The sequence below is a fragment of the Loxodonta africana genome, chromosome 2 (genome assembly GCF_030014295.1).
Source record: "Loxodonta africana isolate mLoxAfr1 chromosome 2, mLoxAfr1.hap2, whole genome shotgun sequence".
NCBI lineage: Eukaryota > Metazoa > Chordata > Mammalia > Proboscidea > Elephantidae > Loxodonta > Loxodonta africana.
In genome coordinates, this window is record NC_087343.1 from 220,186,724 (window position 1) to 220,208,874 (window position 22,151).

Genomic DNA, 22,151 nt, shown 5'->3' on the forward strand with positions numbered 1-22,151 from the left:
GTGCCTGGACAGGAGCTACCTCTGCCTTAAGTTACCAGTTTAGGGGAGCCGGTAGATTATTTTTTCCCCATTTGTTAATTTTTTTCCTCTCCAAGGCTGGAAGAATGGCTCAGCGCACGCAGCGTGACCTATCTCAGGCCCAGGGAAATCGACTGTCACTGAAGCCAGCTCGGAGCCTGGGGCAGAGAGAGGAGGGATCAGATACGTGGGAGAGAGTTCTTTTGAAAGGGGTGCTATTTGATCCATGCAGTAAATTAGACGTAAACACTTATCTTTTGCAAAGAGTGCTGTTCTTTGCTGATTCCAGAGATGTGAGTAGACTCTGTGTGGCTGGCTGTCTGTGGCTAAGGAAACTACAGTCATGCCAGGGGATTGGGGCTGAGGGGTGCTGATTCCTGCTGAGTCAGGGAACCGCTTCTGAACAGTCTCTCCCTCCCCCTACTGCTCAGTCCAGTTTCTTAACTTTGCCTTTGATGTTCAGGGATCCTACCTTGTCGTATATATAATTGATTCACTTGTTTTTTTGAGCTTTTGTTGTAAGAGGGACCACCTGAGTAATCTGACTACTCGGCCATCTTGTCCCCACGTTAGCTATTTTAAATCAAAGCGGTATATCTAACAGGTTGACTAGGTAGCAGTCCCTGGGTGGCCCAGATGGTTAAGTGCTTGATTACTAACCACAAGTTTGGTGGTTCAAATCCACCTAGAGGTGTTTTGGAAGAAAGGCCTGGCAATCTGCTTCTGAAAGGTCACAGCCTTGAAAATCCTATGGAGCATGGTTCTACAGTTCACTCTGCACACATAGGCTCACCATGAGTCAGAATCAACCTGATGACAACTGGTTTGGTTTTTTGGTTTTCATTTTGGGTAGTGGAGAGATGCTATGACTTGAGATTTAAATGGCAGTTTGTTCATGAACAATAGATGCTTGGCTAAGGACTGCAACCTTGTATATCCATGTGAAAACAGGCAGGTCTTGGGTTTTGCAAATTCAAGATGCTCCAAATTAAATATGAAGAAGGGACCCACATTTATGTAACCTTCCTACCTGTCGCTTTTACTCTTCACTCCCTGCAGGAGAAAGGAGGCTTTTCCTCCCCGTGACCTGAGAGGGAGTCCCTGGGTGGTGCAAATGATTAATGCACTCAGCTACTAACTGAACATTTGGAGGTTCAAGTCCATCCATAGGTGCCTTGGAAGAAAGGCCCGGTGATCTACTTCCAAAAAATCAACCACTGAAAACTCTACAGAGCACAGTTTTACTCTGACATGCACGAGGTTGCCATGAACTGGAGTCGACTTACGGCAGCTGGTTTGAAGGCAGTGGTGGTTCAGTGGTAGAATTATTGCCTTCAATGCAGGAGACCCAGATTCAACGCATTTCATGTGTAGCCACCATCTATTAGTGCAGGCCTCTTAGTAGTGACTTGTTTCTATGATGCTGAACAGGTTTCAGTGGAACTTCCACACTGAGACAGACTAGGAAGAAAGGCCTGGAGATCTACTTCAAAAAAACTCAGCCGGTAAAAACACGATGGATCACAATGGACCAATCCTGTTGTGCATCACTGTGAGTCTGGGGCCGACTTGATAGCAGCAAACAACAACCTGGAAGGACATATGTATTTTATATTGACTTGGATGGGTGTGTAGGTGTGTGTGGCGGGGGTGGTAATAAATAGGAGACTCTTTACTTAGTCTCTTGAGTTATCAACTGCACAAGGCAATAAGTCTGCAAAGTAATGATGAACTTGTTTTACACAGGTCTTTATCATCCACCCTATTTAACTACATTAAACTTGAAAGCAACTGCCAATAATCAAGAGTTGACTAATGATCTGGGGATTTCTCATGACAACATTGAAAACTAAAGTGACTTGCTGGTTGTTTCTATGATTCTGTTTTAGGCTGAAGTCCTGAGGCCATTTATAAATTTTGAGGAAACTCTTGTCCTGTTAATAATTTGAATGCCTTTGCATAGCCAATAAAACGCAGGTAAACATCCTTCTGGTATTCTCTGCTTTCAGCCAGGATCCATCTGACAGCAGCAATGATATTCCTGGTTTCACATCCAGAAGGATGTTTACCTGTGTTTTATTGACTATGCAAAGGCATTGACTGTGTGGATCATAACAAACTATGGATAACATTGCGAAAAATAGGAATTCCGGAACACTTAATTGTGCTCATGAGGAACCTTTACATAGATCAAGAGGCAGTTGTTCAGATGGAACAAGGTGATATTGATTGGTTTAAAGTCAGGAAAGGTGTACGTCAGGGTTGTATCCTTTCACCATACCTACTGAATCTGTATGCTGAGCAAATAGTCCAAGAAGCTGGACTATATGAAGAAGAATGGGACATCAGGATTGGAGGAAGACTCGTGAACAACCTGCGTTATGCAGACGACACCACCTTGAATGCTGAAAGTGAAAAGGACTTGAAGCACTTACTCTTGAAGATCAAAGACCACATCCTTCAGTATGGATTGCACGTAATCATAAAGAAAGCAAAAAACCTCACAACTGGGCCAATGAGGAACATCATGATAAACAGAGAAAATACTGAAGTTGACAAGGATTTTATTTTACTTGAATCTGCAGTCAACACCCATGGAAGCAGCAGTCAAGAAATCAAACAACGCATTGCATTGGGCAAATCTGCTGCAAAGGACCTCTTTAAAGTGTTGAAAAATAAAGATGTCACCTTGAAGACGAAGGTGCCCCTGACCCAAGCCATGGTATTTTCAATCACATCATATACATGTGAAAGCTGGACAGTGAATAATGAAGACCGAAGAAGAATTGACGCCTTTGAATTGTGGTGTTGGTGAAAAATATTAAATACACCATTGCTTGCCAAAAGAACAGACGAATCTGTCTTAGAAGAAGTACAACCAGAATGCTCCTTAGAAGCAAGGATGGCTAGACTGCATCTTACATACCTTGGACATGTTGTCAGGAGGATCAGTACCTGGAGGACATCATGCTTGGCAAAGTACAGGGTCAGTGGAAAAGAGGAAGACTCAACGAGGTGGATTGACACAGTGGCTGCAACAATGAGCTCAAACATAACAGCAATTTTAAGGATGGTGCAGGACTGGGCAGTGTTTCGTTCTGTTGTGCATAGGGTCGCTGTGAGTTGGAACTGACTCGATGGCACCTAACACCAACTTATCCTGTAGTGGGGGTCACATACAAAAAGAAGTAGTGGTTTTCTCTGTGTTCAGTGTCTGCCCCCCTTTCTAGGATTCCATTTGAATGATTATGTAACAATGACATTCCTGCAAGGAAGTGACTCCCCAACTAATTAATTACCAAAGTAATCTTGAACAAATCACACTCCCTACCAGGGCCTCATTTGTTCTTTTTAGGTGAAAGTTAGAGACTTTACAGTCTCTTTGCTGTTGTCAGTTGCCATCAAGTTGGCTCTGACTCATGGTGACCTTATGTATAACAGGAGGGAACATAGCCCAGTTCTCTGCCGTCTTCATGATCGTAGGTATGTTTGAGTCCATTGTTGTGGCTATAATCCAATCCATTACACTGAAGGTTTCCCTCATTTTCACTGACCCTCTACTCTATCAAACTTGACGTTCTTTTCTAGTGATTAGTCTTTCCTGATGATGATGTGTACATGAGCTGAAGCTTCGTCATCCTCGCTTCTAGGGAACACTCTGGATGGATTTCATATAAGAAAGATTTGTTTGTCTCTTTAAGCTTTTTTAACTTTAAACATATTTTCTGGTAATGATCAAAAAATTGAATTGATAAAATACTTCTCTCTCCATGTACCAGAAGAGTTATGAAGATCCTTTTATGAGTTGTCAGCTTTATTATTTAAAGACAGTAACTGGATAAACTTTGAGGATATATGCTTGTATGTTTACACATGTAATGCATTTCACACAACAGATATATAGAGAATCTTGCCTGAAGATTCAAGACTAACCATAGAATTTTCATAAGTCTGGTCTTTTTTTTTTTTTGGTCAAACCTGGTAAAATGAAAATGCACAGGATAGGCATAAAAAATGACAAAAAAAATAACTCAATGATAGGAGAAATTGACTATCAACATAAGGTTTTTTTTTTTAATTCAATACACTTTACTTTTAGAAAGATTTAAGTTTACAGAAAAATTGTCCAGAAAGTACAGAGAGTTCCCATATGTTCCTTCTCTCCCCATACACTGTTTCTCTCATTATTAACATCTTGCATTCCTGTGGTGCATTTGTTACAATGGGTGGTGTATTATTAATATTAATATCATTAATAACTGAAGAGTTTACATTAGGGTTCACTCTTTGTGTTGTACGGTCCTATGGATATTGAGAAATGCATAATGTCCTATGTTCACCATGACACTATCATGCAGAATAGTTTCACTCTCTTTTAAATGTCCTATGCTTTACCTATTCGTCAGTATTTTAGTTCATTAAAATTTATCTAAAAATAATACAGGGGCATAGTGATTGGAATGATAATATAGCCATGTAACACCCATCATTGACAGATAGGATGGTTCCAATTTTGCAGTTGCACAAACCCTTGGCTCTTGCCCTCGTATTACAATAGTCTCTCATCTGGTTTCCCTTGTGACTAGTGAACAGCCTTAGTAGACCAGTGGACAAGGGACAGAGTCTTTGCCACTGTACCAGCTCCTTTCTTGGGTTGAGCTCATGGCTCTGGTGTCTTGAGCATCGTAATTTAACCATCTGAGTTAAAGTGACATAGAACTTGGTATAATGCAAACGATATTTGAAACTCTAAAGGGGACAAAAATAATTCTGACTATATGTGGTAACAGTTCTTCTTTTTTCTTTTCTTTTTTATATATCTTTAGCGACAAGGTTCTGGGGCAACCAGTGGAAAAGACAAGACATCTGGTGAAAATGGTAAGTTGACATGAATAGTCCAACTTCACTTTTCCCATATGCAGCCTTGGGTGTGCAGCAGGTGTGGACCATGTCTTCTATTCAAATCAGCTTACTATATGTGTCGGTGCTTAAGTTTAGAAAGGGTTTTAGCAATTCATAGTGAGCACCAGAGTCTGGTTTCCTAAAGAAAGTCAGGCTAGCTAAATGCAGTGCTCAGAACCATTTGCCTCCCAAAGGATGATTCCCATTTGGGGTGACATTATAATTACAATGCAAATATAGTTCTCTGCTTTCTTCATTAGCGCTGGTGAGAATCATCTGAGTTGTTGCAAGGATAAAATGAGATCAAATGAGATAAGTGCTTTGCAAACTGTGAAGTGAGAAACTCATGAAAGGATTTTTAAAACTTGCTTTAGCCTTCCTCCTAATATGGGGAACAATGCAGTTCCCAGGACAGGGGCTGAATCAGTGAGCGTCCAGGCGGTTGTCCTCCAGGAAATCTAAATAACAATACTGATAGGACCTTCTCTCTGCTCTCCCCCACAGCCTTGTAGGGATTGTCATCATATTTTATGGATGAGGAAACTCAGGTTTGAAGTGGGGCAATTGGGATGTGACAGGAATAAGAAGATCATAGATCTTATAGGAGACATAGCTGGGTTTAAGTTCCAGACTCCCAGCTTAGTGGCTGTGATGGAGAGGGGAAGTATATAATGAAAAAACTCTTCTGAGCATTGAGGTCTACAGTTCTGGCTCTGGTGAGGTCAGAAGACCCAAGGGCTTCTTACTTTCTGTTAATTACTAAATGAACTCACCTCTTGTGGAAGGCTACTCCTGCTTTCATTGGGGTAGAATTTATGATGGTGTTCACCAATCAAATTCTGGGTAATGCCAATCTCAAATAGCAGCTGTAAACCACTTTGGGTCTTCTGTGGTGACTTTGACTGAAGCTGAGAAAGAATAGATCCTCCCCATTGTACTTTTCTCTGGGCTGCTGACATGTCCATTCATTTGGAGCATCCTATCTTGCAAAGCCAGCATGGTGACCCCATGGAGGACAGGGTCTAGGAGCTTTAATAAGTAGAGAGGTCAGTGCCTGAGAATGCCCTGATTGGAGCCGGATGGGAGGAAAAAGGTAGTCCTCAATCTTGACAGTGTGCCCTACCCCCTGGGCTTTTCTTGACTTCTGCTCATGAGTCGGGGTGGATGTGGGATGTTGGCAAGGAGGTCAGAAAGCAGATGGAACAAAGAATGGGGCTTTAAATGGCAGAGCAGAATTAGAGCTGCCTGAAAAAAAAAAAAAAATTTTTTTTTTTTTTTTAAACAAGGAAGGACCAACTGATGTACAGGCTTTATGGGGCCTTAGCTGTTTTTGCTTGTTCATAGGTTAATGTCCCTCTGCTCATTGGAAGTCACTTTGATTGAACCTCACAACCTTAGAATCACAGCTCTTACAGTCAAAAGACATCTCAGATATCCTCTACTGCAGCGGTCCTCAAACTTTTTTTGTCTCACAACTTCTTTCCCTTCTTAAACGTTCTTGAATACCCCAAAGAACTTTTATGTATGTTGGTGATACCTACTGATGTTTCCTATATTAGAAATCAAAACTAAGAAATATAAAAAGCGTTGTTTATTAATTCATTAAGAATAAAGTAATAAACATGTTAAGAGGAGAGCATTTTTTTATGGGGAATAATTATATTTTCCAAAACAAACAAATAAAAATTTAGTGGTAATAGTGGCAATGTTTTACATTTTGGCAAATTGCTTTATGCCTGGCTTAATAGAGGACAGTGGTCTTCTCATATCTGCTTCTGCATTCAGTCTGTTGTGAGAGTATATGTTGTGTAGCCTCTGGAAAATTCCATGGTGTACCCCTGGGAGAATGAAAGTTAAGAAAGCAAATAATGTCTTAGTATTATAAGAATATTTTTGATCTTATAGATTCCCTCAAAGGAGGGAGGCACCCCAGGGCTCCGGGTCCATACTCAGATCTGCTGCTCTAGTGAACTCCTGTGTCATGTGTGAGGAGTCTGGAGTCTGAATACTTGCCAGGAGGAATGGTGGCCAATCCAGGAATAGGTCCCATGTGTCTGATGCTTCTGCACCCCTAGCTTTGCCATGGCGTCTCATCGGTCTTCCTTGCTCAGTGTTTTCCACCAAAGAGAATTGCCAGCTGTTACAGAATATACTTCTTCCTGCCATTCAAAGGCACAGAAATTCTTTCAGGCAAAAACTGGTCCACCCCAGTAGAAACTGGGGCGAGTCTTTTCTGGAAGAATAAAAGTTAATTGAATGGGAAAATTCAAGATAACTATGGATGAAGATTTTGATTATATAATTCTATGTTTTAAGAACAGTTCACTTTTGAGCAGAGAAAAGGGATATAAGAATTAGGGATTATTCAATAATTATAGAATGATGGCATCATAGAGGGTTAGCAAAAGATTGGAAGATCCTCAATAAGATGGATTGACGCATGTCTCCAACAATGGACTCCAACATAGCAATGATTGTAAAGATGGTCCAGGACTGACCAGTGTTTCGTTGCACTGTACATAGGGTCGCTAGGAGGTGGAACTGACTTGACAGCACCTAGCAACAGCAACAACGTAAATCAAAATATTTTTAACATGTTGTACCTTAATATATGTACATAATACATTATTATAAATTAAGCTTGTGCTTTTGCCTTTAAAAATGAGCAAAGACAAAAGCCAGTAGCAGGCCAAAATGATTGGAATAAAGGCCTACGGTAGTCCAAAAGGCATTTTATTCTTAAATCCCTGAAGTGAGAAAATTATCTTGGAGTTTCTGTTTTAATTTATTCCATTGAAATTCAAATTGTTTTACTCTGTCATCCTGGGTTTCTAGGGAGATCTATTATCTTAATGTATATTTCCTATTAATATCAAATGAAGCTGTCTATGTGTGTTGAAGGAATAAAGACCCATGAGAATAGAAATATGAAGACTAAAGCATCAAAATGTTATGAGGTTTGGATAGTATTCAATTAATCATAAAATGGATACCCCTAAATTTATTATTCTTCCAAATCTCAAAGTATTCTTATTCCAAATATGTTAAATTAGGTTGAGAGGTCTTTATTTAACACTTTATTTAACCATGAAGACTATGGGAGTGAATTATAGGTACCTTGAAATTATAGTTCACATCACAGAAGATACAAGTCAGATATCTTATGTTAAAACTCCAGAGGGCATCTAAATTCTTGGGCTGTGCTGAAATTTTGTTACATTAAACATTATCTTGAGAGGGCTATTGGCTGGGAATCAGGCTTCTTGTAATTCCAAGATTTATTTTTATTGTTGTCTCTGTTGTCACGGTGTTTATCGATGTGAACTGTGACATATACTCCATACCATTCAGAATGCTCCTGATATCTTTCTCACTCCCCCAGAACACACACCTTTGTATATATCACTCAACAAATCCAGACGTTCCTTGTGTTTCTAGATTTCATAGTATCATCTGTAGCATGGAATCAGGTTTTTCAGACATCTTACTTTATTTAAAATGAATTCACTGGGATCTGGATGGGTCAAGTTCTTTCATTCCTATGTGAACACAGAGCTTTGGTTGTTAACTTAGTTTAAGCCAAAGATTTCATTTGTTTCTTGCTCTGACCCTTATTTGAGTGAAACAATAGTTCATAGCTCCAGTTACAAATCCTTATCTGGTCTCTGAATTGGAATTGACTTGACAGCAATGGGGTTTTTTTTTGTTGTTTGTTTGTTTTATCTGAATTAGAATGCTCTTTTTAATTTCCAATGTGTTTATAAATACAGATACAACCATCTGGACCTAGATTAATCATCACCAATTAATTGTTTAAAACAAAATTAATTGTTTAGACACAGCCAAAAGATTATTTTATTGTGCTTTAGGTGCAAGTTTACCGGGCAAGTTAATTTCTCATTAAGCAATACACAAATTGTTTTGTGACATTGGTTGCCAACCCCGCTATGTGTCAACGCTTTCTGCTTATACACTTCGGGTTCCCCATTTCCATTGGTCCGGTTTTCCTGCCCCTTCCTGCCTTCCTGTTTTTGCTTTTGGGCTGGTGTGCCCATTTAGTCTCATATACATGGTTGAACTTTGTGTGTTATTGTTTGTTTTATAGGTCTGTCTAATCTTTGGCTGAAAGGTGAACTTCAGGAATGACTTCAGTATTGCGTTAAAAGGGTGTCCGGGAGCCGTAATCTCGGGGTTTCTCCAGTCTCTGCCAAAAGATTTTTTGTAAGACAACAATTTTGCTGAATATCTTGATGGTAGTAGTCCAAAGTGACTCCAAGAGTTAAATTTCTTTATTGGCGTACACAAGTAGAAAAATACTGGGAGGAGAGTGGTTGCTGGGAGACTTCCAATCTAGAGGAAAGATTTATGAATAATAAACCTCTTGACAGAGCTTACTTTCAGAGCTTACCCAAGCTAAATTGAATTTCTAAAACCGGAATGGATTTCTCTTGACTTAGTGAGCTGCAGTACATTTGTTTCCAAAGGGATCTGGCATTTGGGGGTGAAAAGCATATGAAATGTACTTGATTTTAATAAAAGAATCCCCTCAAATCCAGGTTGTAGCAAAACGCTCCAAAAGAAAGCACTCTTCTAAACTATCTACAAGGATCATTGCAGTTGTCGTTTCTTTGAGGTGTGAGTCGCCCAGCAAAAACGTAGGGTCCATCCTGGAATATGTGCACCCCTTCTTCGAGAAAGAGGTTGTGGCTTGAGAAGTTTCTACAACGTGTCGGGATGTGCTAGGTGCATTTAAGATTTTCGGTTTGGTACAATTGCTAAGAATGAGTAAGACAAAATATTGTTGTGCTGAGTACCTACTCTTGCTGTTTTGAATAAAACCAAAACCATACAAAGAAGTATATCTCGCTTATGGATTTTCAGGGCATACACACACATATGGTAATTTTCTTGTTTTCCTACCATCAAGTAGGTGGAGAGATTGAGAAGGGCCTGCAGTTACAGACAGATAGATACATACGCTACCGTTAAACTGAGAAGGTCCTTGGGTGGCATGGATGGTTCCCGCTCAGTTGCTAGCCTAAAGGTTGGTGGTTCAAACCTACCCAGCAGTACTGCAGAAGAAAAGTCTAGAAATCTGCTTCCATAAGGTTATAGTCAAATCCAGTGGAGCAGTTCTACTCTGTAACACATGGAATTGCCATGAGTCAAAATTGACTTGACAACAACTAACAACAACAACATTAAACTGATTGGAAAAAAAAAAAAAAAGAATCGAATACCTATTGCTGCAGTACCCACCCTTTAAAAAAAAAAAATGCTGTTGGCTCCAGCTCATCTATAGCAGAGACTTAAAATTGTTCTTTGGTGTCAAAGTGTATGACGATCTTTCTGAGTCATAGCTACCCTAAAGGACAGGGTAGAACTGCCCCACATGGTTTCCAAGGAACTCCTGGTGGATTTGAACTGCTGACCTTTTGGTTAGAAACTGTAGCTCTTAACCGCTACGTCACCAGGGTTTCTGATGGTCTTTCCAGGACCGATTAATTTGGGCAAATTTTGTGTCTGATACACTGAAACTATCACCTCTTTTTGGTCTGTGGAAATGTGTAGGGAGAGCCATCGGGTGGCGGGGAGGGGGAAACATTAGCTTGGCGTAAGAAGGAACAGACATTGCGCCCAGGTAGGAGAGGTGATTAGGCACTCATTACTGCATCCAGGAGAGGTCAATTTTGGCAGAAGGCGCTGCCTGACTGAACTTCCTCCCTTGCACAGGACGACTGGGATGGAAGGCAAGAGGAAGAAACACAATTCTCAGAAAGGCTATGGTGGGATTCTCCCCGGCTACTGACTAAAGCAGTACCGTTCTGCTTCAAATATGAAAGTGATCAGATCAACGTATGAGGGTGGAAAAAGGGTGACAGCAAGCAGCCTTGCGATTTAGCTTTGTGCTGTTTCTGGGGCCCATGTCTGAAAGCCAGGGGATGTGACGCTGTGTTCCACACCAAGGGTCCAACACGCCAACTCTGCATCCGTGTCAACAGGAGTTTAGCTGGTAACTTGGGTTGCTACCCTAAGCCTCTTTGAAAAGGAAAGACAACTTAGGGCCTCAAGCTGTGACATGCATCAGAAATGTGCTGTTTACAACTCTAGCAGACTGCTGTGGAAAAAAACCTAAACCAAAATGAACCTGGAGCCTTTGAGCTGATTCCGATTCACAGCGACCCCATCTATAGGACAGAGTAGAACTGCCCCAGAGGGTTTCCCAGGCTGTAATCTTTTTAGGACCTCAGCGAGGCTGGTGGGTTCAAACAGCTGACCTTTCTGTTAGCAGCAGAGTGCTTAACTACTGCGCCACCAGGGCTCCTTCCATGTCAGAAGTGCCTCCCTAAAGTTATCAGTCCCTAAGGTGGGCAACGTTTCCCAGGCCAGAGAGCCCTAAATCTGTTTCCTGCTCATGTGATAAAACCGCAAGCTGCGCCAAGCTCAGAATCCACCACACTGAGATGTCAGGAGTGCTGCTGTGGGGCACCATATACATATTCAAATGGGAGTCAACTGACTCTGGTCTCCATCTGGAGTCTCATCTCTCCTTTTTTTTTCCGTATTTCAAGCAACTAGAAAAAAATATTTCTCAACAAGAGTAGTTAACATCCTAATGTGGCTTTCAAAACTTACTAGCAGTTTATATTCTCTGGATGTTTGCTTTGTACTCCGTAAAGAATCTATGTTCCAGAAGGAAGAGATGGATACACAAGGTTGCTTCTGATATTGATTGAGACGGGGAGAAAATGAAATTGGAATTGCTTATTAAGCCTGGGCTCTAAACCCAGCAGGGTCTCCACATAAATCTCGGCAAAGGTAATATTGTTCAACAAGTGAGTCAATACACGAGAAGGTTGTTTTATTACTGTCAATCTCAGTTACAAGAGTGAACTATTTTTCCCCTTCAGATTTAGCATTATAACAACTTTCATGAGCAAGTAACATCTTGGGTAAACAGGATGCCTCTAATCCACTGCCTTTGAAGTAAACATGCTTGACGTGTTGTCAATAGGAGCAGAGATGTCTACTGATCCCTGATTATATGTCCTTATATCTGTATAGACTTGTAGGAGTCCCTGGGTGGTGCAAATGGTTAAATGCTTGACTACTAGCTGAAAGGTTGGCGATTCGAACCCACCCAGAGGCACCTTAGAAGATAGGCCTGTCGATCTGCTTCCAAAGCCTTGAAAACCCTATGAAGCAGTTCTACTCTGTACATGTGGCATTGCCATGAGTCAGAATCAAGTATAGATTTGTATAGTTTAAAAATGCTCTTATACGTGATCTTTTTGCTTGATTTTGTGGCAGCTATTTTTTTTTTTTTTTTTTTTTATCCAGCCCCTGGAGAAGGACATCATGCTTGGTAGAGTAGAGGGTTGGCGAAAAATAGGAAGACCCTCAAGGAGATGGATTGACACAGTGGCTGCAACAGTGGGCTCAAGCATAACGATCGTGAGGATGGCACAGGACCAAGCAGTGTTTCGTTCTGCTGTACATAGGGTCCCTATGAATCAGAACCAACTCAACCGCACCTACCAGCAACAGCATCTCATTAGGGAAGATTCCTGGGGGAAGTCAGGTGACTTGCCCATGGTCACATAAGAGGAAAGTAGGTGGGCCCAGGAGGAAAGTTTTGGTCATCTGGTCCACTCACATCAGATTATCTCCATTTGGGCTCTGTCCCGAGTTCTTTCTTGTCCAGGGTTCTTGTCTGTAAACTAGCAAGGGTGGGTGGGACTGTGGTCTGAGTCCAAGGAACAGAATGAGATTGATAGGACTACATAAGGGCCAAGCTTGGACCTAGTCTCAACAGTGCCATCATCTCATCAATTTAGTTAACTAAAACAAAACAAAAGAAACTCGATGCCATTCAGTCAATTCTGACTCATGGAAACCCTATGTGTCACAGAGTAGAACTACTCTTTAGGGTTTCCTAGTTATAATCTTTACAGGAGCAGGTCACCAGGCATTTGTTCTTTGGCACCGCCAAGTGGGCTCAAACCAGCAGCCTTTCCGTCAATAATCAAATGCAAACCTTTTGCACCACCCAGGCACTCCTTAGTTAACTAGCCTCTGGAAAATATGTGTGACCTCAGACTTATGACAGGGACAGCCCACTTTCATTTTCAAAAAACAAAACATTGCTGTAGTATACTCATGGGGGGGGCTTATCCACATTTTTCCCTTTCCGTTCATTCTTACTTTTTCTTTTTTTAAGATTGAATGCTTGATAACTTTAGACCTGCTAAAGACAAGACTTTGCTCCATATCACTAAACTGGGAGAAGTCCCATATGCCTTGGTGAAAAACTGAAGTTATAAATTATGCTGAAGAATTGCTGTTTAAGAGCTTTTAAGCCTATGAAGTAGCTTGAACCAGAAAATGGTGATCCTTCTGTCCTTTCAGGTCCTACCTGAATCTGGAGATAGGAATGCTTCATTTTCTGCTTACCAATTATTTGTCTGGGAATAATATTTCTCAAGTGCTTGAAAACATTTCAGTCTTTTAACTTGGATAAACACTTCTCATTTTATTTATAGAATTAATCTGCACAGCAAGCAGGTTTTCAGAGAACCACCTTGAACTTTAGCTTGGACTAAAGGATGTTGTTCGTTGAGTCAGATCCAATTCACGGCAACCTTATGTATAACAGAACGAAACGTTGCCCCGTCCTGTGCTATCCTCGTGATGATCATTGGTAGGTTTGAGTTCATTGCTGTAGCTAAATGATGTTGTTGTTAGGTGCCGTTGAGTCAGTTCCAACTCATAGCAACCCCACGCACAACAGGACGAAACACTGCCTGGTCCTGCACCGTCCTCACAATCATTACTGATTGAGCCCATCATCGCAGCAACTGTGTCAATCTGTCTTGTTGAGGGTCTTCCTCTTTTTCGCTGACCCTCTGCTTTACCAAGCATGATGTCCTTCTTCAGCGACTGGTCCCTTCTGATAACATGTCCAAAGTATGTGAGATAAAGTCTCGCCATCCTTGCTTCTAAGAAGCATTCTGGTTGTACTTCTTCCAAGACACGTGATGGGGCTAAATGGTGAAAGAAATGGTAAGATGGTTTAAATCTGTGGGTTTCACATTAATGAGGTCCATCTGAGGTTACAACCAGGTGTATAGAAATGCTTACGTTCCTTCCAGGGAAAGGATGCTCTCGGTGGCTGAATTGTCTTAGAAACTGGGACCTCCCTTGCAGGGCAGGCTAGAGCTGTTCTCCCAACCACATAGCACAGGAAAAAGGAAGCCTCTCTGTCCCTGTACACGTCCCTGGCCTCAGGTGTCCTTGGAGCAACCACAGAGCTTACTTTGAACCCCAGGGCAGAGGTTCCTCTGGGTGCCCAGACAAAGCTCTCGATGAGCTAATCTAGCAGTTCTGAAGCACAGCTTAGGGGAGCGCACCTGGGAAATGTTTTGAGCTCATGTAAATTCCACTCCAGACAATCAATCAGCTTCTTCCAGCATTCTTAATCAGTGCAAGCTGGAGTTTCCGATCAATACTCATTAATTGTGAAGATTTGGGTCAAGGCTGTTAACAAACAACTTAAACAAGAAGTGGCGCTGATGCCGTTTTGCTCCAAGTACAGTATTTCATTCTCCCCTAAATGGGACTGTTCTTGTTTTCAGGAAGTGACCAATTTCCATTAACTTTAGGCAAGCTGAGAATAGATTTGGCTCTGAATTATCTTTTTATGAATTACTTCAAAATGCGATAGTGAATTTTTTGGATGTGTGCTCTCTTCTGGCAGGTTGGCAGGCATCACAGTGGCCTGGTGGAGGGCAGGTCCCTCTGGTGCTTGCTCTGGGCAGTCAAGACAGCGATGTGGGCAGGGGGCACACCATGCACCAGTGTTTGTCTTGAGACTGGATGAACTCACCCAGCCATGGACATTAAAAGATAAGGCTCCAACAAACTTATTCCCCTCCCTTTCTTATATTAAAAAAATTAATTAAAATTGTTTTTATTTTGACAAGTGCATGTACAACAAAACACTTGCTATTTCAACATTTTTACATAATTCAGTAACATTAATTATGTTCTTCACGTCGTGTAAACATCACCACTATCTGTTTCCAATTTTTTTTCTGTCACCCTTAACATAAGCTCAGTGCCCCCTCAGCAAGGTCTCCCTCTTCCCCTCTTCCTATCACCCCTGGTGACCACTAATAAACTTGATCTCTATACATGTACGTATCCTAGATACCTTATGTAAGTGGGATCATACAGCATTTGTTCTTTTGTGACTCGGTATAATGTTTTCAAGGTTCATCCATGTTGTACCATCTATAAGGACTTCATTTCTCTTTACGGCAGAGTAGTATTCCATTGCCTGGATGTACCACATTTTGTTTATCCATTCATCTGTTGATGAACACTTGGGCTGTTTCCATCTTTTGGCTATTGTGAATCCTGCCACACAAGCCTCTGTTTGCATTCCTGTTTTCAATTCTTTTGGGTATTTACCTCGGAGTGGAATTTCTGGATCCTATGGTAATTCTAGGAAACCCTGGTTGCGTAGTGGTTAAGTGCTACGGCTGCTAACCAGAGGGTTGGCAGTTCAAATCTGCCATGCGCTCCTGATCTCTATGAGTAAGAATCGACTCGACGGCACTGGGTTTGGTTTTGGTTTTTGGATGGTAATTCTATATTTAACTTTTTGAGGAATCTTCAAACTGCTATCCACAGCAGCTGCACCATTTTACATTCTCACCAGCAATGGATGAGGGTTCTAGTTTCTCCACATCCTTGACGACACCGACTGTTTCTGTTTTGTTTTGTTTTTAGTCTTAACCCTCTGAGTCCCCTCTTTCTTTTCAACTGTCTGTAAAGAACAGAACTAGCTACATAATTGCAAGGCCCAGTGAGAAATGAAGATGCAGGGCCCCTTGTTCAAACATTATTAAGAGTTTTAATAGCAGAGCATTAAACCAAGCCTGTGTGACTGGGCAGGTCCCACACCCATGAGCCTCACCCTGATGAAAGATATCCCATACACATTTTTTTTTTTTAACAATTAAGTACATATCATTCATGTCACAATACATTTTCTTTTCGGCGCTTGTAAACTGCTACCCTGGTTTAAGCATAGTAGATAGATAATTAGAAACTTTTTGGTAGGAAAAATTCATTTGAATCAAATGGACCTTCTAGTTTCAAAGTAAGGGGCATAGGACTGTCTTGCTGTTTATATTTTCCTTACTTTTTAATGGAATTGGTCAAAATTCATGGATCACTTTCTACATTGGTTGTGATTTTGTATGAGTTCTTATTTTGGATCATATCTCATTATAGACTAAAGATGGTGGCAAATTCCTTGAAGAGGGAGTCTAAGTCCCTTTACCTTGCACCTGGGTGGGCTCTGTGCTCCTTAAACCAATAAAATGCAGCAGGAGTGATGTAATATCAGTTTCTGGGCCCAGGCCTTAAGAAACTAGCAGCTCCCACTTCCTCTGGTTTACAACACTCACGGTGAGAGAAACTAGTTGTCATATAAGAAGTCTGGCTGGCCCAAAACTGCCATGCTGTGAGGAAGCCCAAGCTACACAATAGTTAACCTGAGCATACTTATATCTCTGTTTTACTCTCCTCTCACCCCACCCTTGCCTCAATTACATGCTGGAGAGAGAGAGAGAGATTTCAAGGAAATGGCTCATGAGGGTGTAGAGGCTGGCAAGCCCCAAGACTGTGGGTCAGGCATCAGTCAGGAAGCTTCTCCTTACTCATGTATCTGCAGGGGCTGACGAACCCAAAATCAACAGGTTAGACAGCAGACCACTGGCCCATGGACTGCAAAGGCTGATGAATCCAAGGTAAGATGGCAGGCTGTTGGCTCACAGGCTGTGGAGGCCAACGAATTCCAAGATCAGCAGCCAATATGGCAGGCCACTTGGCTCAAGTCCCAAGAACCAGAGGTCAGATGATGATGAGCCAGACGCAGGATCCAGAGTGAGCAAAAGCTTTGTTAGAATGTCCATATATATTGAATGCAGGCCACAGTCCTGAGGAAACTGCCCTTACAACTGATTTGCTAATCACATCAAATCACATCATGAAGATGATTGCATTATATCACAAAATGGAAGATAATTACATCATTACAAAACTGCCAAATTACATCATTACATAACCACCAAACTACATCATTGTATAACAGCCAAACCACTGAGAATCATGGCCCAGCCAAGCTGACACACAACCATAACCATCACAGCTGGTTAGAATTTAATCCCTTCAGGATTAGGTATTTAAAAAAAAAAAAAAAAATTTTTTTTTTTTCTTTTAAATAGGTCCTTAATATTCAGAGAAAAGGAGCCCTTGTAGTGCAATGGTTAAGTCCTCAGCTGCTAACTGAAAGTTTGGCAATTTGAAACTACCAGGCATTCCATGGAATAAATATTTGGCAGTCATTTCCACAAAGATTACAGGCTTGGAAACCCTATGGGAGCACTTCTACTATCATATAGGCTTGCTATGAGTCAGAATCAACTTGCCGGCAACAGGCAACATTTAGAAAGGAGATATTGTGAAGGTAACAGACTCTAGAATCTAGTTTTCTCTTATCTATCCATCTACCTTTTAAGAAATATTTGCTGAGCACCTACCAGCACTATACTCAGATCTGGGATTGCAATCTTTTCAGAGGGCCATGCCAGCAGAGTGGTGTAGAAAGTCCTTAATGACAAACGTTATCAGTTAGAATCCTGGAGGTGGTAATTTGAGGAGAGTTTTATAACCAATGAGGACAGTGGTGGTTCAGTGGTAGAGTTCTCATCTTCCATGTGGGACACCTGGGTTCAATTTCCAGCTAACGCACCTCATGTGCACCCACCACCTGTCTGTCAGTGGAGGCTTGTGTGTTGCTGTGATGCAGAACAGGCTTCAGTGGAGCTTCCAGACTAAGATGGACCTGGAAGAAAGGTCTGGCATTTTCTTCTGAAAATCAGCCAATGGGAAAGCCCTATGGGTCATAGGGTCATAGTGGTCCTATCTGCGTTTTCTGCTGTGTGTGGGGTTACCATGAGTTGGGGCTGACTTGTCGGCACCTAATAGCAACAACAGTTACTACTGAGTGACTATTTGCAAAGGTATGTGTAGGGTTTAGGAAATGCCAAAAAAGATAATGTGACACCTTGGGCTAGCAATGTAGGACCGAAAGGTGAGGCATCAGAGTCCAGAGAGGGTGCTATAGGGAGGGTAGCCAGATGAGGGCTGTGGCCTTCTCTTGAAGCACACAGCTGAGCTGTGGCAACTTTGGAGAGATTTGTAGGGCTGCCAGATTTAGCAAATAAATATATGGAATGCTTAATTCAATTTGAATTTCAGATTAAAAAAAATATTTTTAGTATAAGTAGGTCCCATGGAATATTTGAGATAGACTTATGCTAAAGTTATTTTTATTGTTTATCTGCAATTCACATTTAACTGGGAAGCCTGTGTTTTATCTGGCCAACTTACAGAGAGGTAGCTAAGAGGATAAATACTCAGACCTCTCTCTCCTGATCACGTCTATGGCCTACCATTGGGTGAACCCAACCAGAGTCGTGAAGCCATGGTTAGGTAGAGCAGGAAGAGGGTGGAGAGTGAATCTGAAGGAGGAAAATGACTTTGTATCAAGGCTCTTGCTTCAGTTCTTGCCAACACACTTTCCATCACACAGCCTTTGGGCCAGGTCACTCCATGCCCCTCATCTTCCCTGATTAAAAAATGTAGCCTATTATACTCTAAATGATTGCCCCTTCCCAAAGACAATGCAGGAATGATTTTTGCATACAAATTCTGCATTGATTGCAGGAAAAAAGAGGAAAGAAAAGTGGTCCCTCAATATCATCATTTTTTTTTTTTTAATTGTGTAGTGCCACTGGCTGGCTTAATATTTTTAAAAGAAAGAAATCTGTCAGATCTGTTTTTGAAAGATGACATATTTGACATTCCTGTAGCAATTAGTCTGTCCCTGTGAAGGTTAACCTGTGTTCAAGGCAGTCAGTTGGAGCTCCCTGCCCGCCCCTCCACGCCTCTCCCTTCCCTCATCTGTCATTAAGGAAGCAAAGGGAGGAGACAGCCACAGGAGGGGAGGTAATTTGGGAGGCAGCTGGGAAAGGGGGTGTTGAGGGAAGATACAGCTCTGTGCAGATCTCCCCCTGGCTGATCAAATGAACCTAATGGCACACAGGCCAACTGGGATGTGGGCAGAGGGCAGAGCAGGCATGGCCCCCTTTAAGCCAGGTTTATCACAGCCGAAGAAAGAGATGCATTGGTGATTTAGTGGTAGCATGCTCGCTTTCCGTGCCAGAGACCTGGGTTTGGTTCTTGGCCAACGTACCTCATATGCAGTCGCCACCCATCTCTCAGTGGAGGCTTGTGTGTAGCTGTGATGCTGAACAGGCTTCAATGGAGCTTCCACACGGACTAGAAAGAAAGCCTTAGCCGTCAACTTCTGAAAATCAGCCAATGAAAACCCTGTATATCACAATGATCTGGTTAGAAACTGATCATAGGGATGGTGTGGGACTGGGCAGTGTTTTGTTCCATTGTCCATGGGGTCGCCATGAGTTGGGGGCAAGACTAGATTGCAGCTAATAACAACAAGAACCAAACAGGGCGAAGTTTGATCAGGCCTTAGCTCATTCTCCAGGGACTGGGACTGTAGGCCAAAAAGTCTGCCTTCCTTGGGGCCCACGGGAGTCCACATCCTTCTTCCACCAGACTCACCCCCTGCCCTGGCCCAGAGGTGAGGAGGGGAGAAGTTGGAGCCCCCAGCAGACTCCAGGTGTTCCCAGGGAGGCTGGGATGGCAAGGCTGCTGCCTGCCTGTTGCTTTAGATGTTGATCTGGGCTGGGAAGCCATATTGAAACTGCATCTATGGTGAGCTGTCCCCAGCTACCTAGAACGGCAGCACAGACAGAAGGCAGTCGGTTTTGCTTTCATTGTCCTGGAGTGTGGTCAAGGGGCAGATGTGCTTTCCTTCAAGTCCCTTTTGGATTCCTTTGTTTCAGAGCCTTGAATTAAACTTCAAACGTCTGACTGGAATACAAGCTGCTTTAAAAAAAAAAAATCAGAAGTGACAGTGTCCTTTTTCTAATGAAGTACAAAACAGACCGAAAATTTAATCCCTCTCTTTTGCAACACAGCCAAGGGAATTTTCTTTCAGGTGCCTCAGTGAAGGTATTTCATAAAGAAGTGAACTGGAGCCCCTTTAATGTAAGCTGTGTACTGAAAGCTCAAGAGGGAAGAAGGATAATCACTCTTGTAAGGTCATTGAATTAAAATGCAATTCTTTGCAAGCCTCACTTTTTCCAGCCTTGGAAACCCTGGTGACATAGTGGTTAAGAGCTACAGCTGTTAACCAAAAGGTCAACAGTTGGAAGCCACCAGGTGCTCGTTGGAAACCCTATGAGGCAGTTCTACTCTGTGCTTTAGGGTTACTATTAGTTGGAATTGACTTGATGGCAATGGGTTTGGTTTGGTTTGGGTGGCACAAATGGCTAAGTGCTCGACTACTAGCCAAAAGGTTGGCTGTTCAAACCCACCTAGAGGCACTTGGAAATAAGGCCTAGCAATGTGCTTCTAAAGGTCACAACCTTGAAAATCCTATGGAGCACAGTTCTACTTTGCACACATGGAGTTGCCATGAGTTGGAGTATACTCAATGGCAACCAACAACAACTATTTGCTTTTTATAGAAATGGCTGCTTCTTAGTCTGGCCTTTCACCATGATTTTCTCTGTGGGCAGATCTTGTAACTCCTCAGGCCAAACACTACCTCCTCTTACCAGTTATCTCTGTCTCACTACTCCCTTTCTTCTATCATTTAACACTTTTGTCATTCTCATCATGGTTGAGTGGGCTAATTATTTGTGCATCACTAGATTGAATTTAGGAAACTTGATGGCACAGTGGTTAAGAGCTATGGCTGCTAACCAACAGGTTGGCTGTTCAAATCTATCAGCTGCTCCTTGGAAACCCTATGGGGCAGTTCTACTCTGTCCTATAGGCAGCTCTACTCTGTCCTGTAGGTTCGCCATGAGTCTGAATTGACTTGATGGCAATGGGTTTAGTTTGGTTTCCGTGTTGCAGTAAGGAGCCCTGGTAGCACAGTGGTTAAAATGATTAGCTGCTAACCGAAAGGTCAGTGGTTTGACACCACCAGTGACTCTGTGGAAGAAAGATGTGGCAGTCTGCTTCTGTAAAGATTTACAGCCTTGGAAACCCTATGGTGCAATTCTCCTCTGCAACGGATTTGGTTTGGTTTTGGTTTTAGACTGAATTTAATAAGACACTAAAAAAATTAAATTTCCCTTGAAAGTTACCCACCCCCTTAAACAAAGCAAAGCAAAGCAAATCAAAACAAACAAAAAACAAGCCAACAGATGGATGCTCCTTATGAACTCCTTGAAAATCTTTTGGGTTCTTGTCTTTTGGGTTCATGTTCCAGCTGACACCTGACTTCCTATTGTGATCTAGAGTTGTGTAGACAAATTGCCTTTCTTTCCTGAGGCTGCTGTAACGAAGCACCACCAAATGGATGGCTCATAAGAAGAGAAACTTATTGTCTCAGCGTTCTGGAGGCTAGAAGTCCAAAATCAAGGTGTCAGCCAGGTCATGCTCTCTCCAGAGGCTGTATGGGCAGATCCTTTCTTGTCTCTTCCAGGTGTTTCTGGGTTGCAGCATCACCAAGCGTCCTTCCTCTGTCTGTCTATCAGTGTCTCTCTTCATCTTGAAAAGATATCACTCAGATTGGATTAAGACCCACCCTACTCCAGTATGACCTCATATTAACTGATAACATCTTCAAATACCCTATTTCCAAACCAGGTCATGTTCACAGGTACCAGGGGTTAGGACTTCAGCATATCTTTCGGGGAGACACAGCCCAAGCTATAACACCAATGGTCAGCTGTAATATGTATTGGTTTGACAGACCCAGATGGGGGCCAGGGTTGGAGCAGACATTGGGATGACTAGGATATGGTCTCTTCTGCCAGGACATTTACGAGAATATTCCGTCTAGTAATTTATGATTGTGCGAAATGGAAGCTTGCTGCTGTTTTTGTGCTTGGCAAGTAGCTTCAACAATATTTCTAAAGCCCATTCTTCTCTCTCTACCATTCTGCCATGCCAGACCCTGAAGATAATTGAAAATTGAACTGTGCTGTGGCATTCATTTAGAAAACCCAGTCTCCTTGATGTCAGGGAGGTGGTTTCGTGGCCAGATGCGGATGTGA

The 22,151-nt window shown here is 42.1% G+C and overlaps 1 protein-coding gene across 1 annotated transcript in view; it reads left to right on the forward strand.

The window, feature by feature from the left end:
- The window catches only part of PCP4 (Purkinje cell protein 4), an 80,794-nt gene that overhangs the window by 33,898 nt on the left and 24,745 nt on the right, over nt 1–22,151 (forward strand). Inside the window, exon 2 of the mRNA XM_023559108.2 lies at nt 4,845–4,896. Within this exon, the coding sequence (XP_023414876.1) occupies nt 4,845–4,896 (52 nt within the window). The remainder of the gene's footprint in view (nt 1–4,844; nt 4,897–22,151) is intronic.